Here is a 15,710-nt window from a genome sequence, read left to right as displayed (position 1 = left end):
GATGAAATATTTTTTAGAAAAATCGAGATTGATCATATGTAATAATATTATTACATATGATTTTACAGATACAGTTATAATACAGAGAACTCGACTGATGTGTAAAACGATATGATTCTGTCGACGGAATAAAAGGAACTTTGGAATTTTATAGTTAGTGGCTCGATTCAGTTGAAGATGATATATTCAGAAAATATATTTTGTAGAAAAATCGAGATTGACGTGTAACGTTCACGAGTCTGTTCGTATATTGTTGACACATGAAAAATAGAAGTCGATGAAAGATCGATGCGAAATTAAATAGTCTAACACGACACTCTTCGTTTGCTATCTCGCTCTTGGAACAATAAGCGAGACACGAGAGTAAGAGAAGTTTTATTCACGTGTAAGCGTAGCATGCACCGTACTGTCTTAAATGAGTGAAAACTTGGATGTCGTCCAACTTGGTGGATCAAGTACATACTGCTATTTAGGCTAACACACAGGCACTGAATCTCCTATCTCAAATATTTGCCAAAATAAGAGCAGCCTCATGAATATGCCACAGCAAAATGTCGCTTGAACGTTAGTAGCAATATTAAGAAAAATCTTACACAATTACGTTGCTCTTCTATTGCATATTATTTTGATCTCTTTATTTCAGAATATTTTTTTATATCTTGTATTAGATGAAAATATGTATAATCGATTGCTCAGTAATAAAGAAACATCGCAATAATAAAATAACGCAACACTGCGAACATTGTTTGGATACGATAGATGAATATTTACAAAATTTCAAAAGTTGAATAATAATAAGTTCGATTCATTTAAAGCTTGAAACTTGAACGAATGTGATACTGAATTGTTTTATTATGAAACGATCAAAATGAAGAACACACGATATATATACGTACATACATACGACGAATGACAAAATTATCAGCAAAGCAACAGCTATAATAAAATGATTTTACAACGAACGGAGCGTATCCACCGAATCCAGGGGCTCGATATCTCTGATTGAGATTAGCAAACGTTGAAACGTTCTATCACGAATTTCGCCACTTCTATCTCGCCCTCAACGATCCGATTCGAATATAGAGCGCACATGGCTTTGTTACTTTCAAGTTACACGATCTTACAGACGATTAATCTTCATTTGAGACGTGTATGGACTAGCAGACATTGTCTGCAGATACACGGCCTCGTATATAAGGATATCTGCAAACCGTCCAGAGTTCTACAAGATATGAACGTAGTACATATACATATATACATACACGATAGTACGTATACATACTCTCGCGCGACACACGATATACAGTTTTCGAGCGTAATAGCCCGTATTATATACGATACGATACCGGTGGACAATAATATGCAGATTACTTGCAGTGTCCGTAAAAGTTTATATAATAATATAATAATATATATAATATATTATTATTATATATAATAATATAATAATATATAATATATTATTAGTATATAATATAATAATTTATATAATAATATACGCTTTTATATGTAATAATATATAATATAAAAGTTTATATAATAATATATATAATATATTATTATTATATATAATATAATAATGTATATAATAATATACGCTTTTATAATATATAATATGTATTATATATTTTATAATATGTAATATTCTAATAATATGTAATATATAATAATATACGTGTCTATATATAATAATAATATATATGCGCCTTTATATAATAATATACGCGTAATAACGGAGAGCTTGAAAGAAAATACACGTTCCTGGTGTGTGTGGAGATTAATATGAATGAAAACAGAAATTTATCGCTCCGTAAAAACTCTCGAATCATTCGAGTATTTTTCAATACCAGAACGGGCCGTTCAACACCGTTTAAAAGTAAAAATTAGGCGACTTTCACGTCACTCCGCAAGGTATTTACTACTTCCGACGCGAGTTTCGTAGATATCATCTTTGACCAGCCATCGAGCGCTAAATTTCCTCACGAAATGAACATTATCGATCATTTTTCAAGCTTCGATGCGTGGCAAAGTGGTCAATATATTTTCGAAATTAAATTTCAAAATATAGTCCAGCTTGGTATATCTCGTTTGAATATTAACTCGTTTGTCTGCCAATTTGCATTTTTTACTATTTATGATCTGTTTGTGTGATGTAAAGTATAACTCGATCCGATATCGATTAACAACTGCCGTTGATTGAAAAAAAAAAAAAAAAGAAATAACTATGAAACGCAACTAACTGCTTATACTATAGTCAATAGCTTAGATAGTCAATATGAGTTACTACTTTAGATAGTCAGTACAAGTTATATTATAGACTATATACTATATACTATACTAGACTTGGACTGTATACTATATTAGATAGTATAAGTTGCTTATAATATATTATATTAAATAGTATAAGTTGCTTATACTATTTTAGATGGTCAGTACAAATTATACTATATTAGACTATATACTATATTAGAAAATATACGTCTGCTTATACTATATTAGATAGTATAAGTTGCTTATAATATATTATATTAAATAGTATAAGTTGCTTATACTATTTTAGTTGGTCAGTACAAATTATACTATATTAGACTATATACTATATTAGAAAATATACGTCTGCTTATACTATATTAGATAGTATAAGTTGCTTATAATATATTATATTAAATAGTATAAGTTGCTTATACTATTTTAGTTGGTCAGTACAAATTATACTATATTAGACTATATACTATATTAGAAAATGTAAGTCTGCTTATACTATATTAGATAGTATAAGTCACTTATACTATATTAGATAGTCAGTAGTAGTATATAGTCTAATATAAATAATATATTATATTAGATATAATCAGTATATTTTTAATGTTTAATATTTCTAATAAATTATTATTAAAATTAAAATTTATATCTTATTAAAATATAAATCACATATTAAAATTTATGTTAATAATAATAATAAATAAAAAACCATTGAATTCTGTCACAATAATGACAACTTGAATAATGACAGAAACGAAATAAATGAAAGAAACGTTATGTAATACATTCAAAATAAATTTACCTAATTTATCTTAAAATAAATAATACGAAGTGGACTCGCAGCAACCTTCCTTCGAAAGGAAGTCGAATTCAAAGGGTGAAACAGCCTTGCGATTGATCGCAGAGTTTGATCTCTGACGTCTCACGGGGTTGAGGATGGGGGGTAGAGAGACGGTCTGAGCCTCCGACGATGCGACGCGTTTGTAATCCGATTAGAATCGGAGAAACGGCCACTGGCCATCTCGCGAGAGTCGATTCCCCGTGTTAATTGGTCGATGTATCGCGAGGTGGCCGGCGATCAGGGCCGCTGGGAAACGCGTAGTTCCGATTCCGACGTAGGGAACTCCGTTCAGTTGGCTTCGCTTCTGGACAGGAAACGAGCAATTAAGCGGCCGAAGCGAGCTTATCGCGAGAGATCGAGCAGCCAGGGATGGGACCGAGTATCTCGTGAGCAGCTCCTTTCAAAACTTTAGTTCGTCCCGTACGTTAATAAACGTTTCGCGAGTCATGCTGAAGAAATGAATTTCAAAACGTTTTCAAAGTAGCTTCGAGATTCGTTTCGGTATTACGATGAAATGTTACTTTCCAAGCTTTCGTTTCTCACTCTGTTTTGTTGTCCGTTTCATTCGAAAAATTTTCATGAAAATTATACTATGTACATAAATGTTCGTATTGTTATATTATAATAGTTATAATATTTTACGAAAAGTTATAAAGTACTATATGTATAGAGTAAAAATATAGAAATTTTATTAATATAAATATAGAAATATAAATGTAGCAAAAATTATACTATATACATAAATGTTTGTATAGTTATAATGTAATAGTTTCTCTATTTTTCTATTTTTTGAAATTACGATGAAATGTTACTTTCTAAGCTTTCGTTTTTCACTCTGTTTTGTTGTCTGTTTCTTTCGTAAAATTTTCATGAAAATTATACTATGTACATAAATGTTCGTATTGTTATAATATAATAGTTATAATATTTTACGAAAAATTGTACTATATACACAGATATATATATATATATATATATATATATATATATATATATATATATATATATATATATATATATTAAAACGAAACAAATTAATTCACTTCTGGCGTAACTCAGCGCTCGGTAGGGGAAGTGTAAATTTCCAGGGAGGTGAAATGGCGCAGTGTCGCGAACGAGGAAGCGATAGCGCACGATTCGAATGATAAATGAAGCCACGTGCGGGTAAACGTTGTGCCCTGCTGAGCTCGTTGTGTTTCCTCCTCCGGTTTCGTTCTCACGTGTTTATCTCTTGTCTGCACTCGCACGTTCGTATCAAATGTTTATTTACCTTACGACTACGCGAACACGAGTATGAATTCTCGGATGAAAATTGATTCGATCTCCGTGGTCTGTCGAGCTTTAAAAATACCCTCGGTGTATAAATGACGAGGAATTAGGGGGGGGGGCAATACTAACCCAGATCTGTAGCTTGACCCTTTTGTCGTGTCTGAAGACCGTTTTCACCTTAAAATCGATGCCCACGGTCGATACGAAGGCCGAGGTGAAGGAATCGTCCGCGTAGCGGAACAGGAAAGAGGTTTTGCCCACGGACGAGTTGCCGATGATCAGCAACTTGAACATGTAGTCGAAGTTTTGGTCCGCGGCCTCCTTCTGAAATTTCGGATCCTGGCCCGCCATCTAACGAAACAGATTTTACACAATGACGTTCGTTGCTTTGGTCGTTCATCACACACAGATAATAATAAAATGTTCAACTGCATTGCAAACTCTATCGCAAAATTACAGAGTTTTGTTATTTACTACGACTGAATATTGAATATTAGATTTATTGACAAAATATTTATTAACAAAAATATCCTGCAATGAATATTTTGAACAATTTTATTATTTACAGTAATATTAAATATTATGCGTGGTAAAATAAAATGAAGTATAATAGAATTATTGTTACTGTGAATAATAAATATTTATTATTCACAGTAATAATAATTTTATTACAGTTTGTTTTACTTTATAAAATGTTCAACTGCATTGCAAACTCTATCGTAAAATTACAGAGATTTGTTATTTACTACGACTGAATATTGAATATTAGATTTATTGACAAAATATTTATTAACAAAAAGATCCTGCAATGAATATTTTGAACAATTTTATTATTTACAGTAATATTAAATATTATGCATGGTAAAATAAAATGAAGTATAATAAAATTATTGTTACTGTGAATAATAAATATTTATTATTCACGGTAATAATAATTTTATTACAGTTTGTTTTACTTTATAAAATGTTCAACTGCATTGCAAACTCTATCGTAAAATTACAGAGTTTTGTTATTAACTATGACTGAATATTGAATATTAGATTTATTGACAAAAAGATCCTGCAATGAATATTTTAAACAATTTTATTATTTACAGTAATATTAAATATTATGCGTGGTAAAATAAAATGAAGTATAATAGAATTATTGTTACTGTGAATAATAAATATTTATTATTCACGGTAATAATAATTTTATTACAGTTTGTTTTACTTTATAAAATGTTCAACTGCATTGCAAACTCTATCGTAAAATTACAGAGTTTTGTTATTTATTATGACTGAATATTGAATATTAGATTTATTGACAAAAAGATCCTGCAATGAATATTTTAAACAATTTTATTATTTACAGTAATATTAAATATTATGCGTGGTAAAATAAAATGTAGTATAATAGAATTATTGTTACTGTGAATAATAAATATTTATTATTCACAGTAATAATAATTTTATTACAGTTTGTTTTACTTTATAAAATGTTCAACTGTATTGCAAACTCTATCGTATTATATAAATAATAATAAAATTATTATTACTGTAAATTTTTGTTATTTACAGTAATACTAGAAATAGGAACTCTCCCGAGATTTTTAACTGCACTGTGTATTAACAAAAAGATTCTACGATAAATTTTAAAAATTTATCCGAGAATCTCCCGAAAGAAAGCGGACAGCTCCATGACAATCGAAGACAGTCGAGTTGGCAAACGAATTTTTTATCAATTTCGATTGATACTTTGCATTTCTACCGCGTTCTTGACCACTATCCACGACGTGTCCACCAGCAACACTGTCGGCAATTAACGTTATCACCGAGGAAACAAGTGCATGCTGGTACCGGAAGTCTGTTGTGCGGCGTAATATCAACGATGGACATCATTCGTGCCATCCTCGTTCTCAGTTCGAACACGGAATCCTTCACAGGTGGCCTGTCACTCCTCGTTGCCCTTTCTGCCTTCGACATTTCGTCCTCGAGCAGAGAATTCTTCGAGAATTTGTTTCAAAATTTTACACCGACACCCTCTGCTGGTGTTTTCGACAATTTTGAGATTTTCTTTCTCGTAGTATTTCTATATAGAAAAAGAATTCTTCTGGTACAATCTGTTATAAAATACCTGTGATAGTATTTTCGAAGTTTCTCTTCAGATATCTTTTTTTTTTAGAAAATTTATCATCCGAACAGTATAAACTTTTTCCAACAGTTGCTTGACTTTTTTCGTTCCTTCCGATTGAAATGTTCCCTCGGGGAGCAAAGAATGTTTTCTACCTTGTGGCACGACGTTTCATCGTTTGGCAAAGTTCCAGTAATAAATTTCTTCCTTCAGAATAATAAAATAAAAAAGAATACGCCAAGGCGAACGACGCAATTTTTAACAATTTCGCTCACTCGTCGATCGAATGGTAATCTCAGCAAATTCGAGTACTCGAAGTATTCAAATGAACGCGCTGTTTTCCACCATTAGCACAATTTTTATCGAATTTTTCAAAACATAGAGACAAGTGTCACGAGTTGCAAGGTGGACACAAGTTGGAACAAAGTTTGAGATCGTTTGCCACTCACTGGTCGTGGCAGCGTGATTACGGTTTTTCGTTCGTTTCCAGATTTGCCCCTTCTTTTCCTTTCGTCTTTCTTTTCGACGATATCGCGGTTTCTCGATACGCGTGAACCCGCCCACGCAGGGCTGAAACAAAAGTGTCACCTATGGCGGGGCCCATTCAGTCATCGTTCTTCTATAAATCCTGTACGATAGTTGATAATAGCTGAATCATCAGCTTGATATACAGGCTGATTCCAATAACTATAACCATTCTAGATAGATATATAATTTTTTAATTTTATAATATATATATATATATATATTCATTTATATAATTATATTATATTATTTAAAAATTAATTATCTATTTATAATAAAAAATATAAAAATCATTAATAATAATTTTAATTATTCAATAATAAAATTATTTTATTTTTATACTAATTATTTTGTTTATAATTTTAATACTTTTAATTTTATCAAAAATTTGTTATATAAAAAAAAAACTTTACGAAATAAATTATTATAATAATGAGAAACAAATTTGAAATATTAATTTATAAAAATATTATAATAAAAATTCCATTATCATTCATTTACCTTCCAACACCAATTAATATTAATTATATGTGAAATTTTTGATCAATATTAGGAATTTTCTTAATAATTCAAATTATTTCGGGACTATTTTTATCTATATATTATTGTCCAAATATTAATTATATATATCCTACTTTAATATACTTCAGTCTATATGAAACATGTCCAGAAATTAAATTAAATAATTAAATAATTTAATTATCTGCATGATCCTCATTAACGTCTTGCGCCACGCACGTCGAGAATTTTTTGTTCCAAAATTGTAATAGTTCCTCTGGTTTTAAGTATATTTAAGTAAAACAGAATAGGCAAAGCAAATGACAAATTTATTACTTCTCAATCGTTTCTGTCCAGCGAGATATCGTACCGACGAGTTCGAAATGAAAGCGATAAACTACTGTATACGGTTTGGGTCGCTCGTTATGGTCCGCAATCAGTTGCCAGCGCAAGCGGTTAATGTTATACTCTCCTATATCTTAATTATCCACATTAATATCAATTTGCATTGCAATTTAAATTATATATCGTACTCATTTGCAATATCTGCAAATTAATTCATCGTTCGCTACATAATTTAAATCGTAATTTAGTAAAACTGTTCGAGGGATATTGCGTCTTCAACATATCTTAACGCGAAATAGTAAAGTGGGGGATTTGCATCGGGTATTAGCCTAATTTCCAACATCGAATGCATCTCTTTGATTCTCTCGATGAAGATCCTTTTTTCCTTCGTCGTGTCCTGACGAACGCAGCTGAATGCAATCGCCGACACGTCTGTAGCCATGACCGACCGCATGATCGATAATCCCACAATGGGGACAGTCAAGCCTCGATAACCTAGAACTACAGGTCTACGCAAAAAGCACGTGGACTCGATGAAACCGCCTCTCGACGATCCTCGAATTCCACGAATTTCCAATTATTATCAAAAATACCTCGTAGGACGACCTAACCTCACTTAACCTAACCTGAACCTAACCTGTCCTCCCTTCACTGTTATTTCATTAAAAATCAATTCACCGTGAATTGTCGACAAATTTTGAACGATTTTAAAAAATTGACTGAAGTTTACTGCAAAAGAATGGAACTTTATTGAGCTGAATCGTATATTATATATCGCCCCAAGTTACGTTGGGTTAGGTTTGCCCATTTGCCCATTTTCTTTTTGTTTTCCATTGTCTCGCGTATTTGGGCCAACTCGACGAATAATTTCCAGAGTAGCGTAACTTTCGTTCGAAATATTACTCTTCCAGTCTCTCCCGTGCTATTTTCGTCTCCATTGATGCCCATCGAGCGGAACTTTTTTCCCGCCTTTCTCCGTTTCTTGACTTACTCGAGTCGACAATTTTGAGTACTTTGAATCCTACGCTTGTTTATTTAAGATCGTGAAACAGAAGTAAGGTAAATACGATAAGATTTACGATCTTCGTCGTTGGATAATAGAAATAAACCTGTTTCAAAGTCGCGGATTTGTGGGGAAATTAAAAAAAAAAAAAAAAAAAAAAAGGAACACTAAATAAAATATTTCATCTAAGTGTATTCGGTATGTAAAACCAATTTTTCGATTTCTTCGAAAAGTCGTCCATAATGTGATCCATAATGACCCAGCAACGTCAATTGAGGCTTAAAGATCGTTGTTAACCTTCAACGGACGACAAGGACGAAAAGAAAAAAAGGGAAAGAAAAATAGGAAAAAATAGGGTGCAACGTGGGACGAAGGATCAGCTGCGATTTCATGTGCAGTTACGCCTGAAAATAAATTTCAGAAACGGAGAATCTATAAATAAACTGGACGTCAAGAGAAAGAGAGAGAGAGAGAGAGAGAGAGAGAGAAGGAAATAGAGCGGGTTCTACTCGGAGGTGGGAGGCTCTTATCGATTTTCTTGTCGCTCGAGCCATAGCTCGAGACTCCAGATTTTCCCTCGGATTTCAAGTCCTATCGTTTCTGGCTCGCTTCATTCTGCGATGCTCGTCCAACTAAAAGGGCACTCGTGCCTCCTCCTCCCCCCTTGCGATGAAAAAGTGCATCCAGACGCTCGCCAGACTTCTAATAAATAACCAATCTCCAAGAAGAATAAAGCTCGATAAAAACCAGCCCCTTTGTCTCTCCCCTGCATCGTTATGACGTACCGACAACAACGAGAAACTTGTCTTTCTTCCTTTTTTTTCTTTTTTTTTTTTTTCTCTGTAAAACTTTCCAGTACGCACCGCGGCACCGGGTTCACTCGGCTTCAAACACGAGCAAACGTGTGAAGCAAGCTGGAGATTTTGATGAAATTGAAGATTCTTTTTTTCACACAATTTAAACACGAAGATAAAATATCGTGAGAGGAAATTGTGTATTAAAATTATTCAAGAAACACTCGGTCGTACCTTCTTCATTTTTATTATTCTCACGAGAACGTGAATTTTCATAAGATCTAATCAGTAGTGATTAATTAAATTTCAGTGGGCTGGTAATAATTAATCAGATTCGAGTAACAAACGCAGGAACAAAATACAAAATGCAAAGAGCGAAGTAGAGAATGCAAAGTTTCCAAAAAAATATTCAACTTTGATATCTTTGAAAATAAAATGTAAGGTATGAATTGCATTACAATTAGTTTTGATTTATTTCAGACAACTTTAATCTGAATTATTCATTAATCGATAATCCACTTTGTCAATTTTCCAGACTTTCGGATTAATTATTGAATTTAAATTTTTTCCACGTGTAAATAATTAATTTATTTCGTGCTCGAGTCTATTTTTTTTTTTTTTTTCTTTTACATTACAAAGTCAGAGTCTTTTGTGAATTTTTTCTGAAGATTAAGATTGCATCTATTCTGTCACAAACGAGCAAGCTGAGATCGATTAAAATCATCTCCTGACTTGTTAGCTTGCATCCATATTCAAGAATGAAATTCCCAACAACCAAAAGAGTCAGGATCTCTGTGTCCTTTGTACTTTAATGAATAAAACTCGACGACGTGATTTATTCCGCTCGTCATCTCCCAAGAGGTCAACTGATATACATGTATTTTCGCGATTAAAAGAACAAGACAGATAAGACAAGTTTTTGTAAATGTCAAGTTTTGTAAAAGAATGTTAAAATTTTTAATAACAAAAAAAAAAACATCATAAAAACTTTCAAATGGCAAACGTGCAAGAGTAATGCACATGTGAAGAGAACACGTGGGAATAATACACACACGAGGAGAACCTGTTTAAGAGACATTTGTCGTTGATAAGCATGAGAAGCGAGTGTCCAGATGACTGGTCTCGTTATTAGCAATTGCATTGCAAAACAAACTTGTCAGTGACACTGTCTCGCTGTCAACTGCAGTGTAAATTAATACATCAAGACCTGTCACTGTGACTATCAGCTATGTTCAAAGGCTAATGGTACCTGGACCTGAACAGAAGCCTAGAGAATCAACTCTGTTGGATGCTGATCATCTGCAAGGTTCTCAGTGATCGAAGCAAAGTCAAGGATCGTCACTGTCGTGTTCAAAGATAAATTTCCAATTCAGTGGCTTTTTCCAATTTTGGCCATTTTTAATAGGAGGGTTCATTTTGTCGCTAAAACAAGAAATCCAATCCGGGAAAAAAGAAGTCATATAATTATAAAGTTGTAAAAAAATTATGTACAATTATGTAATTTTAAAGTTATAGAATTATATAATTCTTGTTTTTTTACAAGAAAAACGCCACGTTGAAAGAATTGTAACGAGCAGAAATGGCCAAAGTTTTAGGAAAAACTGCCAAACTAGGAATGACATTGTAGAGTCTAAATCCAAAATTCTTGGAGAGCTAGAAAATCTACAATCTTTGGAAAGATACGACCTAAAACCTAAAACGTTCGAGGACCAAAATGGTGGTAAGGAGGCCTTCCTCGTCGCGAATAGAGTGACAGCGCCGGAAATTCGACGAACCTGATGCGAAAATTCGAGAAAGCGAGAGAACTCAGATACCAACCAACATGCCACGTTCGAAATGGCAGAAAAGTGGGACAAGGTTCGCGATAATCGTATCGCGCCTTGTGTTAACACCGACGTGCCTCGCACGAATGCACCCACGACGACGCGATAACGTCTCCTTTGCGTCCAGACACTCTCAATGCGATATCGTTCAGGAAGTAGCGATCATCGGCGGAAACTGCATGTTTTCTTCAATCGTATGCGACAGAGTTTCATAATTTCGTGTGTAATTAACGTGAACTGTTCGGTGACCTGTTGTACCACCGTGGCCTTGAAGATGACCAGAAGATTGTACCAGCCTTGGATATTATTCGAGTGACGTAAGAAGAACTTTTAAAGAAAATTTAAATTATTCGTAACTTGGTTAAAAAGAAAATTGATTTGGTTTTGAAGCTTGAAGCCTCTACTATATTAACTTTGGGTCCGTTTCTTCCAAAGAATGCTGGCACCATTCATATCTCTGTTCTCGAGAAAAACGGTGTAGTGTAAATTCAAACGTTGTCTGAAAACGTTGAAAAATTTTCTTCGCGTCGTTGTGATCCAAGATCGAGAGTCTTCACTTTTGTATTAATCTTCACTAAACGTTAGGTGATCTTGGAAAAGATTATCCACGATCCATCGTCGAACGTGGACTCGATGAGCAAGAAATAAAATCGCAACATTCGACATTCGACGATCTCGCGAAATCTTTCAAGCACTCGTTCGCAGTTAATGCTTTTCAGCAGACTGGCACGCGGGTCTTTGTGCTCTCCAAGTGCCTCTCAGCCCTCTGATACGTTCGATTTCTTCGACTAAACGCATTAAAATCCAACAACCTGTATGTTACACCGTCTGACTGTCCCGTCCGTGTCCTGCGTGATGAACCCTGCGACGCTTCTTTACCTGTTGCTAGATCAACGAGGCCTCGAGTGGATCCGACAATGAAACATTTTCAAATTTTCAACGATTCGGTCTCTCACTTTTGAAACGTTGAGGTATCCCACTCAATTTGTAATTACTGAGGGTAACTTCATTTCAGAATGAAGCTTCCTTTTGGAGCGTTTGGTCCTCGATCCGTGTGACGAAAGACGTTGCAGCGAGGATCTGCTCGTGTCTTGGCTCATTGATCGGCTCGTCAGTAATTGGTCAGGCGAATGAATTCAATTTGTCGACCGAACGATCTTCGGACCGCGTTCGTTTGGTTCGAATCCCTGTCTCGTAAAAGTGGACCTTGCTTCGTCAAAGAGGAGCTCCGTAGTCTGTGCAGAATCGATACAGAACGAGATCCGAAATCCATTATGCCGGGGCTGACATGATTTATTGTAAAATTATAATTGATCAAGATTGGATCTCGATGCGTGACGAAATAAAAAAGAAAAAAAAAAAAATAGTAAATTGGATGACTCGTAGTTCAAAGATAATGCAAAAAAAAAGAGAAAACTAGTTGGGGAAAGAAGTTGACAGAATGACTTGAGCTTAGAAAGAATCTAACAAAGACCACCTAATAAATATTTCGTTACGAAAATTGTGGTGACCAAACTCCGTTTAAACCTAGCCCAGAAACGTCCGATGCTGAAAGGAAAGAAAAGGCACCTGTTAAAATAAATACCTGTCGAATTTTAAAAAGTTAAGGCCACTTCTCCAGAATCTCGAAACTCTGCTACGTCTCCAATGAAACAAAGAAAAAATTTCGCCAACGAGAACATTTTCGAACATTTTCATTCATAAAGAAATAGAACGTTCCACGCTGTAGTGTGTCTCGATCAAACGGGGTGACTCGACGAGCGTGTCAGCAAAGTGTCAGCGTGGAAGTAGCAAAGAAGAGCTGAAATGCCCCTTAAAATGGCGGAAACGAGAGAGAGGAGAGGTGCTCGGGTTCCATCGCGTAGTCGCCCGTAAGGGATAATTGCAACGGCGGTGGCGGCCTGTGGCTAGCAACAGAGCAAATATTTTTGGAAGATCGATTCCCAACCCCTGGCCACCCACGCCGCCCCGTGGCACGCAGTTTCGATTTCAGGCGGCTGGCGAAGAATGAACGTAGACGAAAGATGGAGCCTCCGTACGCGTGCTTCCGTGATCTGGATCCCGAAAACAGCTTTGTACGGGATCGATACGCTTGGATTCCTCGATATTGGTGATGCCCGGCCGATAACGTCGCCCACGAGCGCTCGGCCATGAGCCCTGCGGCTCGTTAATAATTTCTTTATGCACGGCACGGCGTAGCCTCTCTGTTCTCACGACGTCGACGTGATCGCGCACAGCTGACGTATCTGTCGTATCTGTCGTATCTGTCCCTTCGAAGGTAGGTAAAAAAGGGTGGCAGAGAGGGAGGGAAGAAGGTCAGGTGGAATGGATCGTCGTCGACGATCGTCACTGAAACTGGCCACAGAACCATGCAACACCAAGTTAGAAACTGGACCCATTTCCCCAGGTCAGGCTCACAATCGTACGTAACGTCGGAACAACGGACAACACTTGGACCTGGGAATAACACCGAAATATTGGGGAATCCGTTGATACACTTGGGGACCGTTTAGCCAGGTCCATGATCTTACTTAGTAGCAGGAACGAGAGATGACACTCGGGCGAGAGACACCAGAAACCACAATTTAGGCCTGACAATTTCGGCGAGTGTTAATTCTGAGGGCGAGACGAGGACGAAGGGCGAGGGAAAAACTGGCTGTCAGTGATTGTCGTGCAGAGCGCAGAGCGCGTGAAAAGTCGACTCGACGGCCACGGTTTCTAGCGTGAGAGAGGAAAACCTCGCGAGAGTGGGAGAGAGACAGAGGGAGGACAGAGAGAAATCAATAAGCGGTCTATCGACGGACTATGTGGCTGGTCGGACAGGAATGTTTCAGGCTTGGTATCTAGCTAGGGGCAATGTGTTTCGTCGAGGACGCGGACACGGAGGACGTGAAATTCACCGAGACGTGGTTTCTCTGGATGTGGTCTCTGTTCCTTTTTTCCTTTCTCTTTCTTTCTCTTTAAATCTTTAAATCCCAGAACATGTTCTGTGTACCTCCTGAGAACGTTGATCCTCTTACAGTCGATCGCTTAGGGATGCACACGGATGCGCCGCACTCGGCTCTTGTACCTCGCCTCGAACGTTGAAGGGACTCGGGGAACGCGAGTCTCCGGAGGTTTGCCGACACACGACGTAAGCACCACGGCAGCACAACCGGGGGTTGGTTTCGCGACGATTTTATAGAGACTGGACTGGCCTCGGTAAAGCCTCGCGCCACTGTAGCCCGCTATAGCTAAAATATCGACCATTTCGTGGACCCCCGCCCGTCCTCGAACCAATCCCGAGGAAGGCCGCGCCTGCGCCGCAGACAACCCGACTGACATCTCGAAACCGGTGACGGAAACCCGGACACCATTCGGGGAGGGACACTTGTTGATTTTCCGATTCGTCGCCGCCTACGATGATTCCTCAAATTTCGAAAATTTTTTCGCTGCAGAGATCGGCCTTATCGATTGTAGGTAACTTATCGACGGTGGTAATTTGAAAATATTTTTTAAAATGTTTTTCCTTTTTTTTTTTTTTGGCGGGACGCAACTCGAATTCTGAGAAATTGGCAGCGTAGCAACGGAATTTGTTTGTTTGGCTCATTTCTTGGTAAACGGCCCCGATCGATTGTACAAATTCAGACCGATTATCTTTATAATGGACGTTTCTTTGGATGCAAAATTGTTTTAAATATGTCTCGCGTTTCTCGGATCCTAAGTAACGGTTATCTAAGAGAGAAAGTCGTGTTGGAACCGGAAATGAATTGCGAGGGTCACGTTGTGAAACGGTCGCAATCCGGACGTGAATTCAAGGAAGCGAATTTCGCTAGGATCTCGACGTGAGACTGTCAATTTTCATTGTCCCGGCGAGAGTATCAATTGCATATCTCTCGGTAATTCTATGTTGTAGCTTGAAAAAGTGCCGAAGCGTGGATGGAACTTCCAAACGGCCAAAAATCAACAACATTCGTAGGCTGAAGACAAGGGGCTTAAAGGTGCCGCTGGTCCCCGAGAGAATCGTCAATATAGTCAACATTTTGCAGCACGAGAAATTTCTGGACATGGTCGGTCAGTTCTTCAAGCCGAATTCCAAGAAACAATCGCGAATCAAGAAACCACAATCGAAAGCGTCCGATACGAGCAAAAGTCTTGATTGTGGGGCCGAGGTGCATATGTCCGCCATTTGTGAGAACACTTTGTAATTCGTCGTTCGAATAAATGATCATCTTCCACTGACTCATTCGGCTTCGAA

The 15,710-nt window shown here is 36.4% G+C and overlaps 2 protein-coding genes across 2 annotated transcripts; one reads left to right on the top strand and one right to left on the bottom strand.

Moving 5' to 3' along the window:
* Positions 1-1,120: 1,120 nt before the first annotated feature.
* Positions 1,121-6,536, bottom strand: LOC122531224 (ras-related protein Rab-3-like). Its single transcript, XM_043658977.1, has 3 exons — positions 6,212-6,536; positions 4,502-4,723; positions 1,121-1,222 (listed from the first exon to the last, which is right to left on the bottom strand). Exons 1-3 carry the CDS (start codon positions 6,335-6,337, stop codon positions 1,121-1,123), a joined length of 450 nt encoding a protein of 149 aa, XP_043514912.1. The 5' UTR covers positions 6,338-6,536.
* Positions 6,537-15,151: 8,615 nt separating this feature from the next.
* LOC122531216 lies at positions 15,152-15,679 on the top strand. Its single transcript, XM_043658965.1, has 2 exons — positions 15,152-15,297; positions 15,369-15,679. Exons 1-2 carry the CDS (start codon positions 15,152-15,154, stop codon positions 15,658-15,660), a joined length of 438 nt encoding a protein of 145 aa, XP_043514900.1. The 3' UTR covers positions 15,661-15,679.
* The last annotated feature ends 31 nt before the right edge of the window (positions 15,680-15,710 follow it).

This window comes from Frieseomelitta varia, unplaced genomic scaffold (assembly GCF_011392965.1).
Source record: "Frieseomelitta varia isolate USP_RPSP 00005682 unplaced genomic scaffold, Fvar_1.2 scaffold_135, whole genome shotgun sequence".
In the NCBI taxonomy this organism is placed as follows: Eukaryota; Metazoa; Arthropoda; class Insecta; order Hymenoptera; family Apidae; genus Frieseomelitta; species Frieseomelitta varia.
This window is presented reverse-complemented; position numbering and strand designations above follow the sequence as displayed.